This window comes from Scyliorhinus torazame, chromosome 14, assembly GCF_047496885.1.
Source record: "Scyliorhinus torazame isolate Kashiwa2021f chromosome 14, sScyTor2.1, whole genome shotgun sequence".
In the NCBI taxonomy this organism is placed as follows: Eukaryota; Metazoa; Chordata; class Chondrichthyes; order Carcharhiniformes; family Scyliorhinidae; genus Scyliorhinus; species Scyliorhinus torazame.
This window is the reverse complement of record NC_092720.1, coordinates 60,416,059-60,435,110: the sequence shown is the minus strand read 5'-3', so window position 1 is coordinate 60,435,110 and position 19,052 is coordinate 60,416,059. Positions and strand designations below refer to the sequence as shown.

General features: G+C 47.1%; 1 protein-coding gene across 5 annotated transcripts in view; it reads left to right on the top strand.

The window, feature by feature from the left end:
• The window catches only part of armc9 (armadillo repeat containing 9), a 211,316-nt gene that overhangs the window by 56,115 nt on the left and 136,149 nt on the right, over positions 1-19,052 (top strand). For all 5 annotated transcript variants that reach the window (XM_072474273.1, XM_072474271.1, XM_072474272.1 and 2 more), the window contains exon 4: positions 7,140-7,328. In XM_072474273.1, coding sequence (XP_072330374.1) covers positions 7,140-7,328 — 189 coding nt within the window. The remainder of the gene's footprint in view (positions 1-7,139; positions 7,329-19,052) is intronic.

Below are 19,052 nucleotides of genomic sequence, written 5' to 3'. Positions count from 1 at the left end.
AAACAGAGCCCAATTGCCTCAGCCAACGAATCTTCCGATTAAAACCGAAGAAAAGTCCGGGGGAAAGGTCCAAAAGTCCAAATGTGCGAGATACTCCTCCATAGCCGCCACCGGAAGTGCAACAGGTATTGTTACTCTTCCTACTTCCCAGTATTTATATTGCATTCTTGACACCCTGGCCCAATTACTGCTTGAGCCCTCCAACCTCCTAGCCTTTGCTGTGGCCACATTCACTTGCACCCTTCCCCCTCATGATTGCTGACGGCTTTGTTTCATGACCCTCCCTGTAGTGGTCAGGGAGCTTTTTCAGCTACTGCGACCTGAGCTATTTGACCCAGGATGTCGCTGATGTTTAACATACTGAATAAATAGCCAGTGAGACCTCTGCCTGCAAGATGAAAATCCTCTACCGTAGAGGAGTCGGTGATATGTAAGCAGGAGGTGTTGTTATTCTCACACATTGATCCTCCATATTATCCATCAAAAGCACCACTGTACGGGGGAGATCTGCACTGCTTTGAAGGCCTTTCAAGGATTCCAGAGTTTTAAAGGGGCAGGTGATGTAATGCTGTGATTCAGTACAACTCCCAACATCCTACCTCCCACATCCACCAATTCTTTTCCACTCCCAGGAACTTGAATTTATATCCACCCTTATATGTTCTGTTAATACGTTTGTGTGCTATACTCATCAGAAATGTTAATGTGTCTCCCTTGCCTCCGGTCACCGGCCGATTAACTACTAATTCCTGTTATTCCTCCTGTAAGTGTATGAGGTCTAATTTCTCTGTAACCTGGTATGTGTTGAAGTGCAATACCAAATCTTATATCTTTAATATCTGGTTTTACATTATTTATCAGTCCCAAACCTAAATGTAACATGTGCCGCTCCTAGATTGTGGGCCAGTCATATTAATGACTTTTAACCCCTGTAGTATACCTTTCCCCGACCTTGTAAAGCTGCAATTTTATTTGGTTTACTGCGCTGTGAATCACAGTCCTCATGTGATCTCTTTTGCTTCCTCGTAGGCATAAACACTATTTTGTACAATCAACCAATAAGATCGGGATAATGTTAGTTAAATTGTTGGTCACCTTCCACATACCCATTGTAACATCATGTAATATCACTTTGGGTTTCCCACTTCTAATTATCTGATCTGGGGGCGGTGATATGGTGGCTGGGCATTTAGTGGGTTTCTGATATCTGCAAGTTGACAAATTAAAACACCATGCATTGCTCCAACCAAGTTGATTAATAACATCTATACAATGCTCTTGACGGTATTGGCTCCCTAATCTCGGTTCCCAGACAAATGGGGGCAAATCAGTTCATCCCACCTTTGTGTTCACTCCTGTGTGGGACACAGATAACAGAATTTTCCCCACACCCAAGTTGGTATGGTACACTCCTTTTATGTCCACATTTCCAGCCATGCCTTTTTAGTGTAAAAGGTCGGGGCCATGTTACCTGAATCAGTCTGTCCCCTTTTTGATAATATAACCTGGATAACCTGTTGAATACTGGTAGTATACTTCTGTTAGAAATCCCAATGCATGGTTTCTCCATTCTCTGCTTCCTCCTTTAGGTAGCTGCACGTACTGTCCTGGATGCAGGTAGGTAATTTTATTGATGTTCACAGTGGGCTGCTCTTGCTGTCCTCCAGATCGCCATTGCTCTGTGGATTTGTTTGCTGCCAGAAACAGACTATGAGATATAAGGCTTCACCTGTGGCTAACAGCGAGATTGAGTCAAGCACAACTTAAAGGATCATTTTTTTCGAGATGGCAGAGGAGATGGAGGCTTTTATTTAAAAACAAGGCCTTGGACTGAATTGAGTGTGTTTGAATAGGACTTTAATGGGTGCTCATGGGACGGAATTGTTTGGGGACATTTTAATATTATATATTTGTTTGGTTAACTGAGGTTTATTGTTCTGTATTGGAGTGTAAATGTTGTTGGGCGAGTAATGAGGGGGGGGGGCTTTCTCACTAGCAGTTAGAGCTTAGCTAGTGATCGGGAATGAGGTGGGGGAGGAGCTGTGGCATGTTGGAACTGTTCAGACATGTTTCGATGAGCCTAGAAGGTCTGTTTCGTTAGGGGAGGGAGATGATAAGGAGTTTGACTGGAGCTAGCTGGCAGGTTTCTGGGTTAGAGGAAAGGGGAGGTGGTGGTGGTGGTGGAGGGTAGATTGTGGACGGTGACCAGGGTATTTCATTGTCTCACCTTATCGATGGGGCTGGCAGCCGTCTTGGGTGGGTCTCGGTCCTAGGAACTTGGAAGAGGGAGGGATCCCCCGCGGTGGAAATGGCTGACTTGAGAGGGAGGAGGTGTGAGAGACCCACAGTCAGACCAGTCATGTGGAGCGTTAGGGGTTTGGGATGCCCAGTGAAACAATTCAGAGTTTTCTCTCATCTGAAGAATTTAAGGGCAGATACAATACCAGACTAAGCTAGAGTCACAGACAAATGACACAGACTCTCATCAGTTGTGGCAAGGCTTAGACAACATAATGGGCTACAAAGCAAAGAATGAAAGTCGCTTATTGTCACAAGTAGGCTTCAAATGAAGTTACTGTGAAAAGCCACATTCCGGCGCCTGTTCGGGGAGGCTGTTACGGGAATTGAACCGTGCTGCTGACCTGCCTTGGTCTGCTTTCAAAGCCAGCGATTTAGCCCTGTGCTAAACAGCCCCGTGGAGAAAGCCGAGTAGAATCTCCGGCAACAGCACACCCCTCCCTGATGAACTCAATGCATTCTATGCTCGTTATCGAGCAGGAAACCAATAAACCGTTGTCAACTGCCCCAGCAGCCTCGGACACACCCATACCTACCGTCACAGCCTCCAAAGTCAGATCGGTCTTCTTGAAAGTGAACCCTTGGAAAGCAATGGGTTCCGACCGAAGATCCTGCGCAGACCAACTGGCAGGTGTGTTCACGGAAATCTTCAACCTCTCTCTACACCGTTCTGGGGTTCCCACCTGCTTCAAGAAGACCACCAAAACAGAAAAAACAGGTAACGTGCCTCAACGATTACTGTCCGGTGGCCTTGACATCGATCGTAATGAATTACTTCGAGAGGTTAGTCATGAGACACATCAACTCCATATTCCCAGAACGCCTGGATCCACTGCAATTCACATACCGCCACAACTGGTCCACAGCAGGCACTATCTCCTTGGCCCTACACTTATTCCTGGAGCATCTCAACAACAATGACACCTACGTCAGACTCCTGTTGTTTGACTACAGCTCCGCCTTAAACACCATAACCCCAGCCAAGCTTATATCAAAACTCAAATACTTGGACTTGGCTCCTCCCTCTGCAACTGAAACCTTGACTTCCTGACCCAAAGACCATAATCAGTAAGGATAAACAACAGCACCTTCTCCACGATAGTCCTCAACACCGGGATCCCGCAAGGCTGCGTACTTAGCCCCTTACTATACTCCCTAAACACACACAACACACACGTGGCAAAATGTGGCTCCAACTCCATCTACAGCTTTGCTGATGACACTACCGTAGTGGGTCGGATCACGAACAACGATGAGACAGAGTACAGGAGGGAGATAGGGAACCTAGTGGTATGGTATAACGACAACAATCTCTCCCTCAATGTCAGCAAAACTAAGGAACTGGTCATTGACTTCAGGAAGCGAAGTATGGTACACTATCTTGTCTGCATCAGTGGTGCCGAGGTGGAGGTGGTTGACAGCTTCAAATTCCTAGGTGTACACATCACCAACAATCTGTCCTGGTTCACCCACATCGACTCCACGACCAAGAAAGCACAACAGCCCCTATACTTCCTCAGGAAATTAAGGAAATTCTGCATGTCCACATTGACCCTGTAGACCAAGCTCGTATAGTTCGGTTTACTGAGACAGGCCCAATCCCGGGCTATGCGAACCCCCAGATACATAAAGCTGGAACCAGCCAGCCCAACTCCCCTCCCCAGAGGATTAACTGGAAAGCACTCACTTTTTTCCCAAGTTTAGCTTGTACCCTGAAAAAGAGCCAAAGCCCCTCACTAGCTCCATTATATCGCTCATGGTGGGGATTGGGTCCGTCACAGAAAGTAAGAGATCAGCAGCATACAGGGACACCCTGTGCTCCACCCCTCCCCTCGCTATCCCCCTCCACTTAACTGAAGCCGATGCAAACAAAAGTGGCAACATAGGGCACCCCTGCCTCGTTCTCATATTTAAATGGAAATATCCCAAGCTCATGTTATTTGTGCGGACACCAGCTTTTGGGGCCTTGTGCAACAGTCATTTCCAAGCTTGTGGGTTTTTGGGTCTCCTTCTTTAGCACCGATTCTTTAGTCGGCGATTCTGAAAATGGAACTGGAGCCCTGTCCTTTAGTAGCCATATTTGGGGTGTCAGACTTGCCAGAGCTGCAGATGGGCTGCGGGGACCGATGTCCTGGCCTTCGCCTTGCTGATTGCCTAGAGGTGAGTAGTGCTGGGGTGGAGCTCTGCTTCTCCATCCAGTGCCTCAGTGTGGCTGGGAGATCTGATGGAAGTCCCCTACATCGAGAAAGCCAAATACACCATGAAGAGAGCAATTGAGGGGTTCTACTGGCGATAGCAGCCATTTATTGTGTATTTAGTTGCTAAGGGGGGGAAGGGTTAGGTTATGTTTTGGCTATTGTATGTGTATATTGGTGTTTTATTCTGTTTCGTTTTGTATTATTTTGTGTACTGTATAAAATGGTAACGTTTGAATAAAAAATATTTTTAAAATATCAAATCTGAATGGCTTACGAGGAGAAACAGCTTATAGATGTTTGGGATGATCAGCGAGGTACATATATGTCAATGTACAGTCAAGCAAGTTGATATGGGCAGATAGCCGAATATACAGAAGGCATAATCAAAGAGGAACAAAGATATAAATAGCCAGATGATCAGAAGCAAGGCACACCAGTTAACACCTAGCAGCCTCGGGAAGCAGACAAGCCAGTTTTCCAGCTAACCGCCTAAACGTCTTAGAGCCAAGGCAGTGCAAAAAACCTTAGTAAAGGTTCTGAACCAGTAAAATTTGTTTCCCAGACTTGATATATCATCCCTGCATTGTGATTTTTAAAAACTTCTTAAGTTATTTATTTTGGATGTTTTCTGGGGAATTCTTACTGAGTTCAGGTATTGTAGTTATATTTTGGAATAAGGAGTACGTTCTACGTAAACTGTGTATTTAGTAATTCATATACCTTAATTGCCATAAGGAAGTCCTGATCCTGTGTATTGTCTTTTCTTCACCTGAATAAAAATCTTTAATAATTGTTACACAACAACTGAGCGACTATTCTTACTGGGTTTCACTTGTCTCTTCACACCAAAACAAAATAAAACTGTACATCCCCACAAACCGGTGTTCCAAGTTGGGATACCCACGCAGATAACATCAGCATGCTTTGTGACACTGCACTATGTGACGCGGGGATTAATCATTGTAGTCAACCTCCCATGACATTTCATCTGAGGAAAATGTACCATGTGCAATATTCAGATGAAGCAGGAATGTGGAAATAGTTGGAGCTGGATGGGAAAGGAGAAGTGCAGAGGAAACACAGGAGGAAGGATGACAGATTGAGGACAAAGAGAGAGAAAACACTGGAGGGGAGAGACTGAATGACTGGAAAAGGGCAGATGGAAGCAAGGCAGGGAAGAAGGTACAGGATTGGGGGTAAGAGAATAAAGTGCCCCCCCCCCATCCCAACTAAAACCAGTTTACGATCTGGGGCGGAGGGGTTGTGAATCAGGATTCTGCATCATGGGTACATGCTGTGTTGAGCTATCTTCCCTTCTGCTGGGATTTACTTTCTATCACCGTGCATTGTGAGGCTTTTGATGAATTTCCCTTCCCTGCAAAAAACAAGTTAATCTGCTGCCAAGTGGCCACACCAAGTGGAAAATACATTAGTAAGCAATGAAGTGGGGAGATTTTCCCTGATGCTCAATGGTTGCCTCCAAGTGGATAAGTCATATGCATCAGGAATGACCTTGTTTCAATCCTGGATCCTGAGCTAGCAGTGTATTTTGGGGGATGGTATAATTGTTTGAATACCGAAGAAACTGTCAAAATCATTTGGCAGAATACCTCAAGGCCAGAACTTTCAAACAAGCACGCAGGTATTGCTGAGCTGGTGATGAGACGGGCCCTCCCCTTCATATCGTTCATGAACAACTGGCTTCTCACTTCCACTGTACATTGCCCTCAAAGTGGCTGTGATGAGGAAGAGACAGAACTCATTTCTTTCTGGTATGTGCATTTGAAAGAGTATCTGGAAAGAGATGCAATGATTTTTGTGAAATTCTGTGAGTACACTGTGCTTTACAGTCTATTCCCTTGGGACGCACAGAGACATACATCAGCTGCCATTCCAAGGTCCATGACGACATGCTGTGGGATCCAGTGAAGCTTGCTGCAGCTGCTACAAAGGCTCAATGGGGGTACAGTCACCGCATATGGCTCGCCCACTGGAGCATTCTGAAGAGCTCTAGAACCCATTGCGTTGGTATGCATCAGAAAATATTTAAATAAGTTGTTTAGCAGTGAGTTCAGAAGAAGCTCTGGAGTATAAAAGCATTTCTCAACTGAATGTACTTAAATTACAAAGATGCAAAATTCTCGAAAATCTTTGTCCCCAGATCGAATTGACTATTTATCTGTGGTTCTGTCTGTGAGCTGAATTTTATGGGATGGGAAGGGGCGGTCAGGTTGGAATGCTTATCTGTCCAGGAGTAAAATTGGTTGGATGCCAACTCGCTCAATGCCTGTCTGCCCTGCAGTCATAATACACAATGGGCAGACTAAATTGCTGGAACAGTGGGACTTAGAATCCCTACAGTGCAGAAGATGCAACCTGCAATGTATGTGGCCTGAGGCACCCTCAACTGTACTGTATTGAATCAAATTGATCTGTAATGCACTTTATGTACTGCCACGTTTTATAATGTGTTACAATATAAATAAATTATATCTGGATAAATAAACCTTTGCAGCCAATGTTCACAGTTCTAATTAATACAAGACCATGGGCCGCAGAGTGTAGGCATAAAAGATTTGTTTCAGTACACCACAAAACTTTTATGTATTGTGGATGAAAAAGCCTTTTTTTCTTTTCTAACAGGAAGACTTGCTTCAAGCATTTGAAGATGGAAACAGAAAAGTATTTTTCAAACTTTGGGAACAGCATATTTCACCTCAGGTTAGAGATGATGAGCAACTACCTCAGAAATTGGAGTTTTACCTTCATGTTCATTTTGCCATCTTTCCTCTGAAGAATTCTGGAAAGTCTGTAATTTACAAAAAAAACAAGGTAAATCAATTTTTAAATGTGCCTAAATAGGTTCTATGAAAATTCCCTGTATCTTTGGTTCATGCATATGACAAGAACATTCATTTTTAGAATATCCTTGTCACGAAAGTGTAATGGAGTACTTTTTAAAACAACACCGCATTTTATTAGCAGAAAGTAAAATAATATTCTTAGCAGCATTTATCAAGATACTGATCCTATTTTGTAAAAGTATAACTTTCAAAAGTTATTAAAGTCTTGGAGATCGTGATTATGGCCTCCCTCTCTAGTAGCACGGTAGCATTGTGGATAGCACAATTGCTTCACAGCTCCAGGATCCCAGGTTCGATTCCGGCTTGGGTCACTGTCTGTGCGGAGTCTGCACATCCTCCCCGTGTGTGCGTGGGTTTCCTCCGGGTGCTCCGGTTTCCTCCCACAGTCCAAAGATGTGCAGGTTAGGTGGATTGGCCATGATAAATTGCCCTTAGTGTTGGGTGGGGTTATGGGGATAGGGTGGAGGTGTTGACCTTTGGTAAGGTGCTCTTTCCAAGAAGTGGTGCAGACTCGATGGGCCGAATGGCCTCCTTCTGCACTGTAAATTCTATGATAATCTATGACACAGATTCCGAAGAATGTCCCTGTGTATTCTGGAATGGTTCCATCACAGGCAGCTGAAGTTATGATGTCAGACTAATCAGAGAGCTGTCCTAAAACTGACCCACTGCAATGCTAATTTATATTACCTACGTGTCATGTGCGAAATGTACTCTTTGATTTGAAGGATATTAAAAGGTGTAAAAGGAACATCCAATCTGTGCAATACTTGAAGTGTTGGTAGTGGCAGTGAGTTCAGAAGAAGCACTGGAGTATAAAAACATTTATCAACACTGACTGAATGTACTTAAATTACAAATACAAAATTCTCTAAAATCTTTGTCCCCCGACCCAATTGATTATTTATCTGTGGCTCTGTCTGTGAGCTGCATTTTATAGGGTGGGGAGGGACGGTCAGGTTGTACTGCTCATCTGCCCAGGAGTAAAATTGGTCGGAAGCCAACTTGCTCAATACCGGTCTGCCCTGCAGCCATAACACACTATGGGCAGACTAAATTGCTGAACAGTGGGACTAGAATCCCTACAGTGCAGAAGGAGGCCATTTGGCCCATCGGGTGTGCACCGACCCTCTGAAAGAGTACTCCACCAAGCTCACTTCCCCACCCTATTCTTTTAACCTAACCTACACATGCCAGGACACTAAGGAACAATTTAGCATGGCCAATCCACCTAACCTGCACAAGTTTGGACTGTGGGAGGAAACTGGAGCACTCGGAGGAAACCCATGCAGACAAAGGGAGAAAGAGCAAAGCTCGCACAGACAGTCACCCGAGGCCGGAATTGATCACAGATCCCTGGCTCTGTGAGGCAGCAGTGCTATTCACTGTGCCACTGTGCCGTGCACTTAAGCTCCTCACTCTGGAGGAAGTCCGAATGGCTGGCAGCTCATTCATCCCTAGCAGGGCCAGAATTGAGTAATGGGCACAGCTGGAACTGCAGGAAGAAGCCCAAAGAGGCAAGTTCTGGGCATGCAATTTAGGGGAGGTGCCCTGATGCATGCATGGTACCCTTGAATGATGTGCTCCTCCCCTTCCTTACCGCCTTTAAAAATGGTGTGGGCAGGGTACTATCTATGGGGCTTAAATAACCCGCAATTATTTATTTATACATGGTGGGCAAGTTTTTGATTTCCAATTTCACCTCTGCTCACCTCTGCGTATTATGGGGGTGAGGTCAGGGGTGGGTGGAAAGGTGGTAGGCTAGCCACCTGACCTATCCTTCATCTCTCTCTCTCTCTCTCTTTATCTCTCTCTCTCTCCCCCCCCCACCGTAAACATGCTCTGCGGAGATACGTAACATCAAGCCGCAACGTTCATCATTCTCTTTAGGATTAACAGTTTCTGTTACAAAAAAGCACTGGCAAGATCCTTTGAAATATTTATAGGAGCATTTGTTTCTTAATATTGAGGCAAACAGTAGTTGTGAGCAGTGAACTATGCTGAGCTAATACAATTCAACTTTCCTTCAGAACAGCAGGTTTTAAGTATGAAGTGTGCTCTTCTGGCCACTCCACCGCTGCATTAAGACCATAAGACCATGAGACATAGGAGCGGAAATAAGGCTATTCGGCCCATCGAGTCCACTCCACCATTCAATCATGGCTGATTTCAACTCCATTTACCCGCTCTCTCTTCATAGCCCTTAATTCCTCGAGAAATCAAGAATTTATCAACTTCTGTCTTAAAGACACTCAACGTCCCGGCCTCCACCGCCCTCTGTGGCAATGAATTCCACAGACCCACCACTCTCTGGCTGAAGAAATTTCTCCTCATCTCGGTTCTAAAGTGACTCCCTTTTATTCTAAGGCTGTGCCCCTGGGTCCTAGTCTCCCCTGCTAATGGAAACAACTTCCCTACATCCACCCTATCTAAGCCATTCATTATCTTGTAAGTTTCTATTAGATCTCCCCTCAACCTCCTAAACTCCAATGTAATTAAGAATGTAACCATTAGATGGTGCTGTTTGACCTCCAATGAATATATTTTAAGTGCTATATTATCACTGATAAATTGTTTATCAAGGTTCCCCACCTGTGTTTTCAAGCATGTAGCTTGGCAAGATGTAATGTGCAAAGTAAGAGCCTTAGCGGTTCAAGAAAAATCATATAAACCATAAATTAATTTCTTAGATTTTGATTTATTGTCACGTGGACCGAGGTACAGTGAAAAGTATCGTTCTGCGTACCGACCAGGCAGATCGCCCCATACATGAAAACATAGAACATACGATAAATGCATGAGGCTAAATAATGAAAATGCATAAACATAGACAGCGGGTGAAGAATACGGTTTGTGCTACAACTGTAGAGAAGATGCGTAGAAAGATCAGTTCAGAACCTAAGAGGGTCATTCAAGAGTCGGGTAACAGTGGGGAAGAAGCTGTTTTTGAATCTATTCGTTCGTGTTCTCAAACTTTTGTGACTTCTGCCTGATCGAAAAGGTTAGAAGAGAGAGCAGCCTGGGTGGGAGGGGTCTTTAATTATGCTGCCCGCTTTCCCAAGGCAACAGGAGGTGTAGACAGAGCCAACGGATGGGAGGCGGGCTTGCGTGATGGACTGGGCTGTGTTCACGACTCTCGCTAGTTTCTTACGGTCTTGGGACGAGCAGTTGCCATACCAAGCTGTGATGCAGCCAGGTGGGATGGGTCTGTGGTACATCTATAGAGGTTTGGAAGTGTTGTTGTGGACACGCCGACTTTCCGTAATTTCCTGAGGAAGTATCGGTGCTGTTGAGCTTTCTTGCTCGTAGCATTGAGGTGGGTGGACCAGGACAGATTGTTGGTGATATTTACACCTAGGATTTTGAATCTGTTAACCATCTCCGCCTCGTTACCATTGATACAGACAGGGGCACTTTGCTCCCTGAAGTCAATGACCAGTTCCAAGGTTAGGTTCAATGCATGGTTTTTGTTGCATTTAGTTGACCAGTGTACTAGTGTAGCAATCAAAGAAAATGACTTTGATGGTTCTCGTTGCTCATCTAATCACACTTGAGCAAGAGTTAGAACTGTGTGAAAGGGAGGGGAGAAGATTGGAAAACGGCTTAAAAGAAAATAGTGCCCAAAACATAAAACAGTTGAAGGATTTGCAAATATCTTCAGCCCGAGTGGATAAGCTAATATGACTTAATCCTGAGGTGCCCACCATTGCAGATGCCAGTTTTCAGCCAATTTGCTTTGCTCCACATGATGTAAAGAAAGTGGTACTGCACTGGATATACCAAGGTGATGGGTTCTGACAACATCCCAGGTGTAGGGTGAAGACCTGTGCTCCAGGACTACCTTGCCTCCAACAAACTGCTGCAGTATAGCAACAGCACTGATAGCTTGCCAACAGTAGAAAATTGTCTAGTTATGTCCTGCCCACAAAAATCAGGGTAAATCCAATTGAGTATATTCTCACCCATCATTCCACTCCAAATCATCAGCAAAGTGATGGAGGATATCATCAACAATGTTTTCAAGGGATACTCAGCAATAACCTACTATTCAGTGTCAAAGCTTTGACAAAGACTCATCCAGACTCGAAACATTAGCTCCCTTCTGTCTCCACAGATGCTGTGAGACCTGCTGAGATTGTCCAGTATTTTCTGTTTTTGTCTCAGATTCCAGCATCTGCAGTAATTTGATTTTACCTGCTATTCAATGCTCATTTTGAGTTCCACTTGGCTCCAGACTTCATTATGGCCTTGGTCCAAACATGGAAGAGAGAGCTGAATTCCAGAGATGAGGAGAGAATGATTGCTCTTGAAATCAAGGCAACATTTGATGTGTCTGGCATCAAGGTTTCCGAGATTTCCGGGTTGCGGCGATGCGGAGCTAAGCCGCGCGATTCGGCAGCTCCCGCGAAAACTGACTTTTGGGCCCGCTAACGGAGCCCCAACGGCACTTTAAAAAAAAAACCCGTGGGGAAGGAAGAAGAAAGTCCCCTACAGACCTGCATGGATCGGACCTGCAGCGAAACGGCAAAAAAAGCGGCCCTGGAGCAGCGGGAGAAGAAAGAAGAAAAAGAAGAAAAAATCAAAATGGCGGCGCCCACGGACAGAGAGGAGATGAAAGAGTTCATCAAGTGCTGCTTCGAGGAGCTGCGTAAGGATATGGCGGCGCCTATACTGGCAATGGTTGAAAGACTTGGAGCAACCCAGAAAGCCCAAGAGGTGAAGATCCAGGAGATCCAGGAAAAAGTGAGTGAGAATGACGACGAGCTCGTGGGCCTGGCGGAGAGAGTGGAGCGGCACGAGGCGCTGCACAAGACGTGGGCGGGAAGACTTGAAGACCTGGAGAACAGATCAAGGAGAAACAACTTGAGGATCCTGGGTCTCCCAGAAGGAGTGGTGGGGGCCGATGCTGCGGCATATGCGGGCACAATGATCGGGACGCTGATGGGTGCGGAGGCCCCCCGGGATTGCTGGAGCTGGATGGGGCGCACCGAGTGCTAGCGAGGAAGCCCAAGGCAAAAGAGCCGCCAAGGGCGATGGTGGTGAGAGTTCACCGGTTTACGGACAGAGAGAGGGTCCTGAAATGGGCCAAGAAGGAACGGAGCAGCAAGTGGAACAATGCGGAGATCAGAATATACCTGGACTGGAGCGCGGAGGTCGCTAAGCGGAGAGCGGGTTTCAACCGGGCCAAAGCGGTGCTGCATCGGAAAGGAGTGAAATTTGGAATGTTGCAGCCAGCGTGACTGTGGGTTACACATAATGGCCAACACCACTACTTCAAAACGCCCGAAGAGGCGTGGACCTTTATACTAGCTGAAACATTGGACTCTAATTGAGGGTTTGTGGGGTAGGGGGGTGTTTGAGGGTTGAAGTATGATGGTTGTTGTACACAGGGGGTCAACCACGTGCAGGAAATGCTATATGGGCTGGGGGAGAGGGACAAGGCCACGACAGCAGCTGCGCCATGGGGGGCGGGGCAGGCTTTGGAAAGCGCGGGGTTGTCTTTCCCGCGCGCGGCAAAAAAGGCGGGAAGGGGAACAAAGGAATGTACATTGATTGGGAGATTCCCACACGGGGGGGGGTTAAAGGGATGGCGGGGGAAGCTGGGGTCAGCAGGTGTCAGCTGACTTACGGGAGGGACATGGGGGGAGCAAAAAAGCTAGACGAGGATCTAGCGGGGGGGTGGGGGGAGAGAGGAGGGAGGGGAGGAAGGGGGGGGGCGAAAGGGTTGCTGCTGCACTGGCCGAAAGAGAACGGGACACAGAAGAGGTGGCTGGGACGGGGGTCCCTCGGCTGGGGAACTGGAGAGTGCGGCGGGGGGGGGGGGTGAGAGCCCCTCCAATCCGGCTGATAACGTGGAACGTGAGGGGCCTGAATGGGCCAGTGAAGTGGGCTCGAGTGTCCGTGCACTTGAAGGGACTAAAGGCAGACGTGGCAATGCTTCAAGAGACACACCTGAAGGTGGCGGACCAGGTCAGGTTAAGAAAGAGATGGGTAGGACAGGTATTTCACTCGGGATTGGACGCAGAAAATAGAGGGGTGGCAATTCTGGTGGGAAAGCATGTGTCATTTGAGACCAAGACTATTGTAGCGGATAATGGAGGGAGATATGTGATGGAGTGGTAGGTTGCAAGGGACGTGGGTGGTGTTGGTAAATGTATACGCCCCGAACTGGGATGATGCGGGATTTATGAAGCGCATGTTGAGGCGCATTCCGGACCTGGAGGTAGGAGGACTGATAATGGGAGGGGACTTCAATACGGTGCTGGACCCAGCACTGGACCGCTCCAGATCAAGGACGGGAAGGCGGCCGGCGGCGGCCAAGGTACTTAGGGGGTTTATGGATCAGATGGGGGGAGTGGACCCCTGGAGGTTTGCAAGACCGCAGGCCAGGGAATTTTCTTTTTTCTCCCACGTGCATAAGGCTTACTCCCGGATAGATTTCTTTGTTCTGGACAGGGCGCTCATCCCGAGAGTGGAGGGGACGGAGTATTCGGCCATAGCCGTTTCGGACCATGCCCCGCACTGGGTGGAACTGGAGCTGGGAGAGGAGAGGGACCAACGCCCGCTGTGGCGACTGGATGTGGGACTGCTGGCCGATGAGGTGGTGTGTGGGAAGGTGAGGGGGTGTATTGAAAGGTACTTGGAGGCCAACGACAACGGGGAGGTGCGAGTGGGGGTGGTATGGGAGACGTTGAAGGCAGTGATCAGGGGAGAGCTGATCTCCATCAGGGCTCATAGGGATAAGATAGAGGGAATAGAAAGGGAGAGGTTAGTGGGGGAGATCTTGCGGGTGGACAGGAGATACGCAGAGGCCCCGGAGGAAAGATTACTTGGGGAAAGGCGACGGCTCCAGGCGGAGTTTGACCTGCTGACCACGGGCAAGGTGGAGGCACAGTGGAGGAAGGCGCAAGGGGCGACTTACGAGTACGGGGATAAGGCTAGTCGGATGCTGGCGCACCAGCTCCGTAAGAGGGCGGCAGCGAGGGAAATAGGGTGAATCAAAGATGGAAGGGGAGCCACGGTTCGAAGTGCAACGAAAATAAATAAGGTATTCAAGGACTTCTATGAAGAGCTGTACAGATCCCAGCCCCCAGGGGGGAAGGGGGGATGAGGCGATTCCTGGACCAGCTGGGGTTCCCGAGGGTGGAGGAGCAGGAGGCGGTTGGTTTGGGGGCACCAATTGGGTTGGAGGAGTTGAGTAAGGGTTGGGGAGCATGCAGGCGGGGAAGGCCCCGGCGCCGGGCGGGTTCCTGGTGGAATTCTATAGAAAATATGTGGACCTGCTGGTCCCGCTACTAGTGAGGACCTTCAACGAGGCAAGAGAGGAGGGAACCCTGCCCCAGACAATGTCGGAGGCGACAATCTCCTTGATTCTAAAGTGAGACAAGGATCCACTGCAATGTGGATCGTACAGGCCGATTTCGCTCCTCATTGTGGATGCTAAGCTATTGGCGATGGCACTGGCCACTAGGATTGAGGACTGTGTCCCAGGGGTGATTCACGAGGACCAAATGGGATTCGTAAAGGGCAGGCAGTTAAATACCAATGTGCGGCGGCTCTCAAACGTGATAACGATGACATCGGAGGAGGGAGAGGCGGAGATAGTGGCAGCTATGGACGCAGAAAAAGCCTTTGACCGAGTAGAGTGGGAGTACCTCTGGGAGGTATTGCGCAGGTTTGGGTTCGGGGGAGGGTTTATTAGATGGGTTAAGCTCCTTTACAGCGCCCCGGTGGCAAGCGTAGTGACGAACCAGCGGAACCAATTGGAGCAAATGGAGGAGGATTTTAAAAGATGGGACATGCTCCCGCTCTCGTTGGCGGGCAAGGTGCAGTCGGTCAAAATGGTGGTCCTTCCGAGGTTTTTGTTCGTGTTTCAGTGCCTCCCCATCGTGATTACCAAGGGCTTTTTCAAGAGAGTAGGTAGGAGTATCATGGGGTATGTGTGGGCAAATAAGACCCCGAGGGTTAGGAGAGGGTTCTTGGAACGCAACAGGGACCGAGGAGGGTTGGCTTTGCCAAACCTAGGGAATTACTACTGGGCAACAAACATGGCGATGATCCGCAAGTGGGTCATGGAGGGAGAGGGGGCGGCATGGAAGAGGATGGAGATGGCGTCCTGTAAAAGAACGAGCCTGGGGGCGTTGGTAACGGCACCGCTGCCGCTCTCGCCGACAAAATACACCACAAGCCCGGTGGTGGCGGCAACACTAAGGATCTGGGGCCAGTGGAGAAGACACAGGGGTGCAATGGGAGCATCGGTGTGGTCCCCGATCAGGGGTAACCACCGGTTTGTCCCGGGGAAGATGGACGGGGGGTTCCAAGGCTGGCATCGGGCGGGGATAAGACAAATGGGGGACCTGTTCATTGACGGGACATTTGCGAGCCTAGGGGCACTGGAGGAGAAATTTGAGTTACCCCCGGGAAATGCATTTAGATATATGCAGGTGAGGGCTTTTGTGAGGCGACAGGTGAGGGAATTTCCGTTGCTCCCGGCACAAGAAGTTCAAGATAGGGTGATCTCGGGGGCATGGGTCGGGGAGGGCAAGGTGTCGGAAATATACCAAGAGATGAAAGAAGAGGGGGAAGGGCTAGTAGAAGAATTGAAAGGTAAATGGGAGGAGGAGCTGGGGGAGGACATTGAGGAAGGGCTATGGGCGGATGCCCTGGGTAGGGTTAATACCTCCTCCTCGTGTGCCAGGCTCAGTCTGATACAATTTAAGGTGGTTCACAGAGCGCATTTGACGAGGGTGAGGCTGAGTAGGTTCTTTGGGGTAGAGGATAGATGTGAAAGATGTTCAGGGAGCCCGGCGAACCATGTCCATATGTTTTGGTCATGCCCGGCATTGGAGGGGTTCTGGAGAGGTGTGGCGGGAGTAATATCCCAGGTGGTGAAAGTCCGGGTCAAGCCAAGCTGGGGACTAGCAATATTTGGAGTAGTGGATGAGCCGGGAGTGCAGGAGGCGAAAGAGGCCGGAATTCTGGCCTTTGCGTCCCTAGTAGCCCGGCGAAGGGTCTTGCTATTGTGGAAGGAGGCGAAACCCCCTAGCCTGGAGGCCTGGATTAACGACATGGCGGGGTTCATAAAATTGGAGAAAATTAAATTTGCTTAGAGAGGGTCTGCACAGGGGTTTTACAGGCGGTGGCAACCGTTCCTAGAATATCTCGCGGAGCGTTAGAAGAAGGTCGATCAGCAGCAGCAACCCTGGGGGGGGGGGGGAACGTGAGATTGTTTGAGGGGATGGACGAGCGGGAGATAGCATGGAGGGTGGGGGGAAACGGTACGTGCGGCCAAGAGCCAGTGTATAAAGCTATGTAAATATACCATCTTGCCATGTATATATCTTGCTCAGGGAGATTTTGCGTTATTTTGTTACGGGGGTGGGGGTACTGTTTGTAAGGGGAAAAATTGTGTTGTTAAAAAACCTTAATAAAAAATTTATTTTTTTAAAATCAAGGTTTCCGAGCAAAATTGATGTCAATGGGAATTAGCGGGTAAATTCTCCACTGGTTGGAGTAATATCTAGCACAAATGAAAATTAAATGTGATTGTTGGAGGCCATTAATCTTAGCCCTGGGATATCAATGCAGGAGTTTCTCAAGGCAGTGTCCAAAGTCCAGCCAACTAGAGCTACTTTATCTTTCCTCCATCATTTGTTGATTCACAATGTTCAGTTCCACTCATACCGCATCTGATAATGAAACAGTCCATACTCGCGTGCAGCAAGAGCTGAGTAGCATCCAGGCATGGACAGATAAATGATAAGTAACATTTATACCACACAAGTGCCAGATATGATCATCTCCAACAAAGTAGTCTAACCATTTCCCCTAGACATTCACAAGTTTTACCACTATTGAATCTCTCACCATCAACATCCTGGAGGACACCATTCACCAGAAACTGAACTAACCACATAGGTCTGTGTCTCCAAGAGCAGGTCAGGGACTGTGAATGATCCTCTTGACTTTCTAAAGTCTGTCTGCTGTCTTACAAGGCACAAGTCTTGAGTATGATGGAATACTTCCACTTGCCTGAATTAACGCAGCTCCATAAACATTCACAAGAATCTCCTCTTCATCCAGGAAAAAGCAGCCTGCTTGATCGGCACCCCATAAACATTTGAGTATTCCATCACTAGTGCAGTATTTTTCATCTACAAGATGAACTGCAGTCTCCAAGGCTTCTTTGACAGCACATTTCAAACCAGTAATTTCCATCACTTAGAATGACTCGGGCAGCAGTTGTTTGCTATTGCCACCTCCTGAATTTTCCACTTGTTATGGGCCAGGGTTTAGAGAACCCCAAAGTGTATCATGGAGTTCACCTGACCCACAACTTTTAATAGATTGTGGTATGGGGAGCACACGGCCCACTCTACAGGTGTGGTACAGCAGAAATGGAAAAGTATTTTTAAAAGCAAAACAATGTTTATTCTATGAACTCAAGTTAAACTTTTTAAAACATACAGTGAACAGCTTAGCAACCATCAATTCAAATACAACCCCCAAAGATTACAACACTAAGTAATCCTTTAAACTTTCCTTTTAACATCCATAAGACTTAAAACACCTTTTACCACAAACACATCAGGTTAAAGTCACTACTGTTATTTGTTTTAATTCACCAGGATCGATTTACAGTCTTTTGATTACAGAGAGAGATTCATACACCTTCTGGCTGTGACTGCAGCTATCCAGCTCTGAAAACGAAACTAAAACACACCCTGCAGCCTGCTCAAAAACTTCAAGATGGTTTTATTTTTCACCTTTTCACTATCCTGAAAGAAATGCACACAGGAAATATACTTTTTTGTTTCAATTAAAAGAACACACACAAACAGGTACAATAATATAGTCCATTTTTGTTCTTCTTCCTCCAACTGAAATCCTTCTCGATTGACAGTCTCTTTGAGCAAGAAGGTCTCTGCACGATCCATCCATTTCTCTCCGCCTCGGCATTTCTCTTTAAAGTCAGATACTTTCAATCTGATCACAGAGTCCCTTGTAATCATTCAACACAGTAGCATTGGTTATCACAGCTTTCAGGCAGTCAAATGCCTGTTGAAAGTCCGCTGTACACTGAAATTTTCGACATTTCTTCAGCAAGTCCCATCAGTGGAGCAATCACGCTACAAAACTTTTGCACAAATGTTCGATCAAATCCACTCATGCCAAGAAATCGCATTATTTCCCTTTGTCTTGAGGGTATTGGAAACTCCTCAAGGAAAGTGACTTGGGCCTTTCCAAATTCACTTTTGGCTAGGTTTATCACCAAACCTGCCTCCTGAAGTCGATCGAACAACTCCATCAGATGTTTCAAATGTTCTGTCCATGTCTGGCTGAAAATTATCAGATCGTCGATGTCTGCTGCACAATTGGATAATCCTGAAACAAATTTGTTAGTTAACCGTTGAAATGTGGCTGGTGAGTTTTTCATGCCATATGGCATAACTTTGAATTGGTATATACCATCTGGAGTCACAAAAGCTGAAATCTCCTTCGCCCTTTCGGATAAAGGTACCTGCCAGTAACCTTTAAGTAAATCCAGTTTGGAAATAAAAGCTGATTGTCCCACTTTCTCAATGCAATCCTCCAAACGTGGGATAGGATAAGAGTCCGTTCTTGTAACTGCATTAACCTTTCTATAGTCCACACACAACCGTTGGGTACCGTCTAGTTTTGGTACCATCAC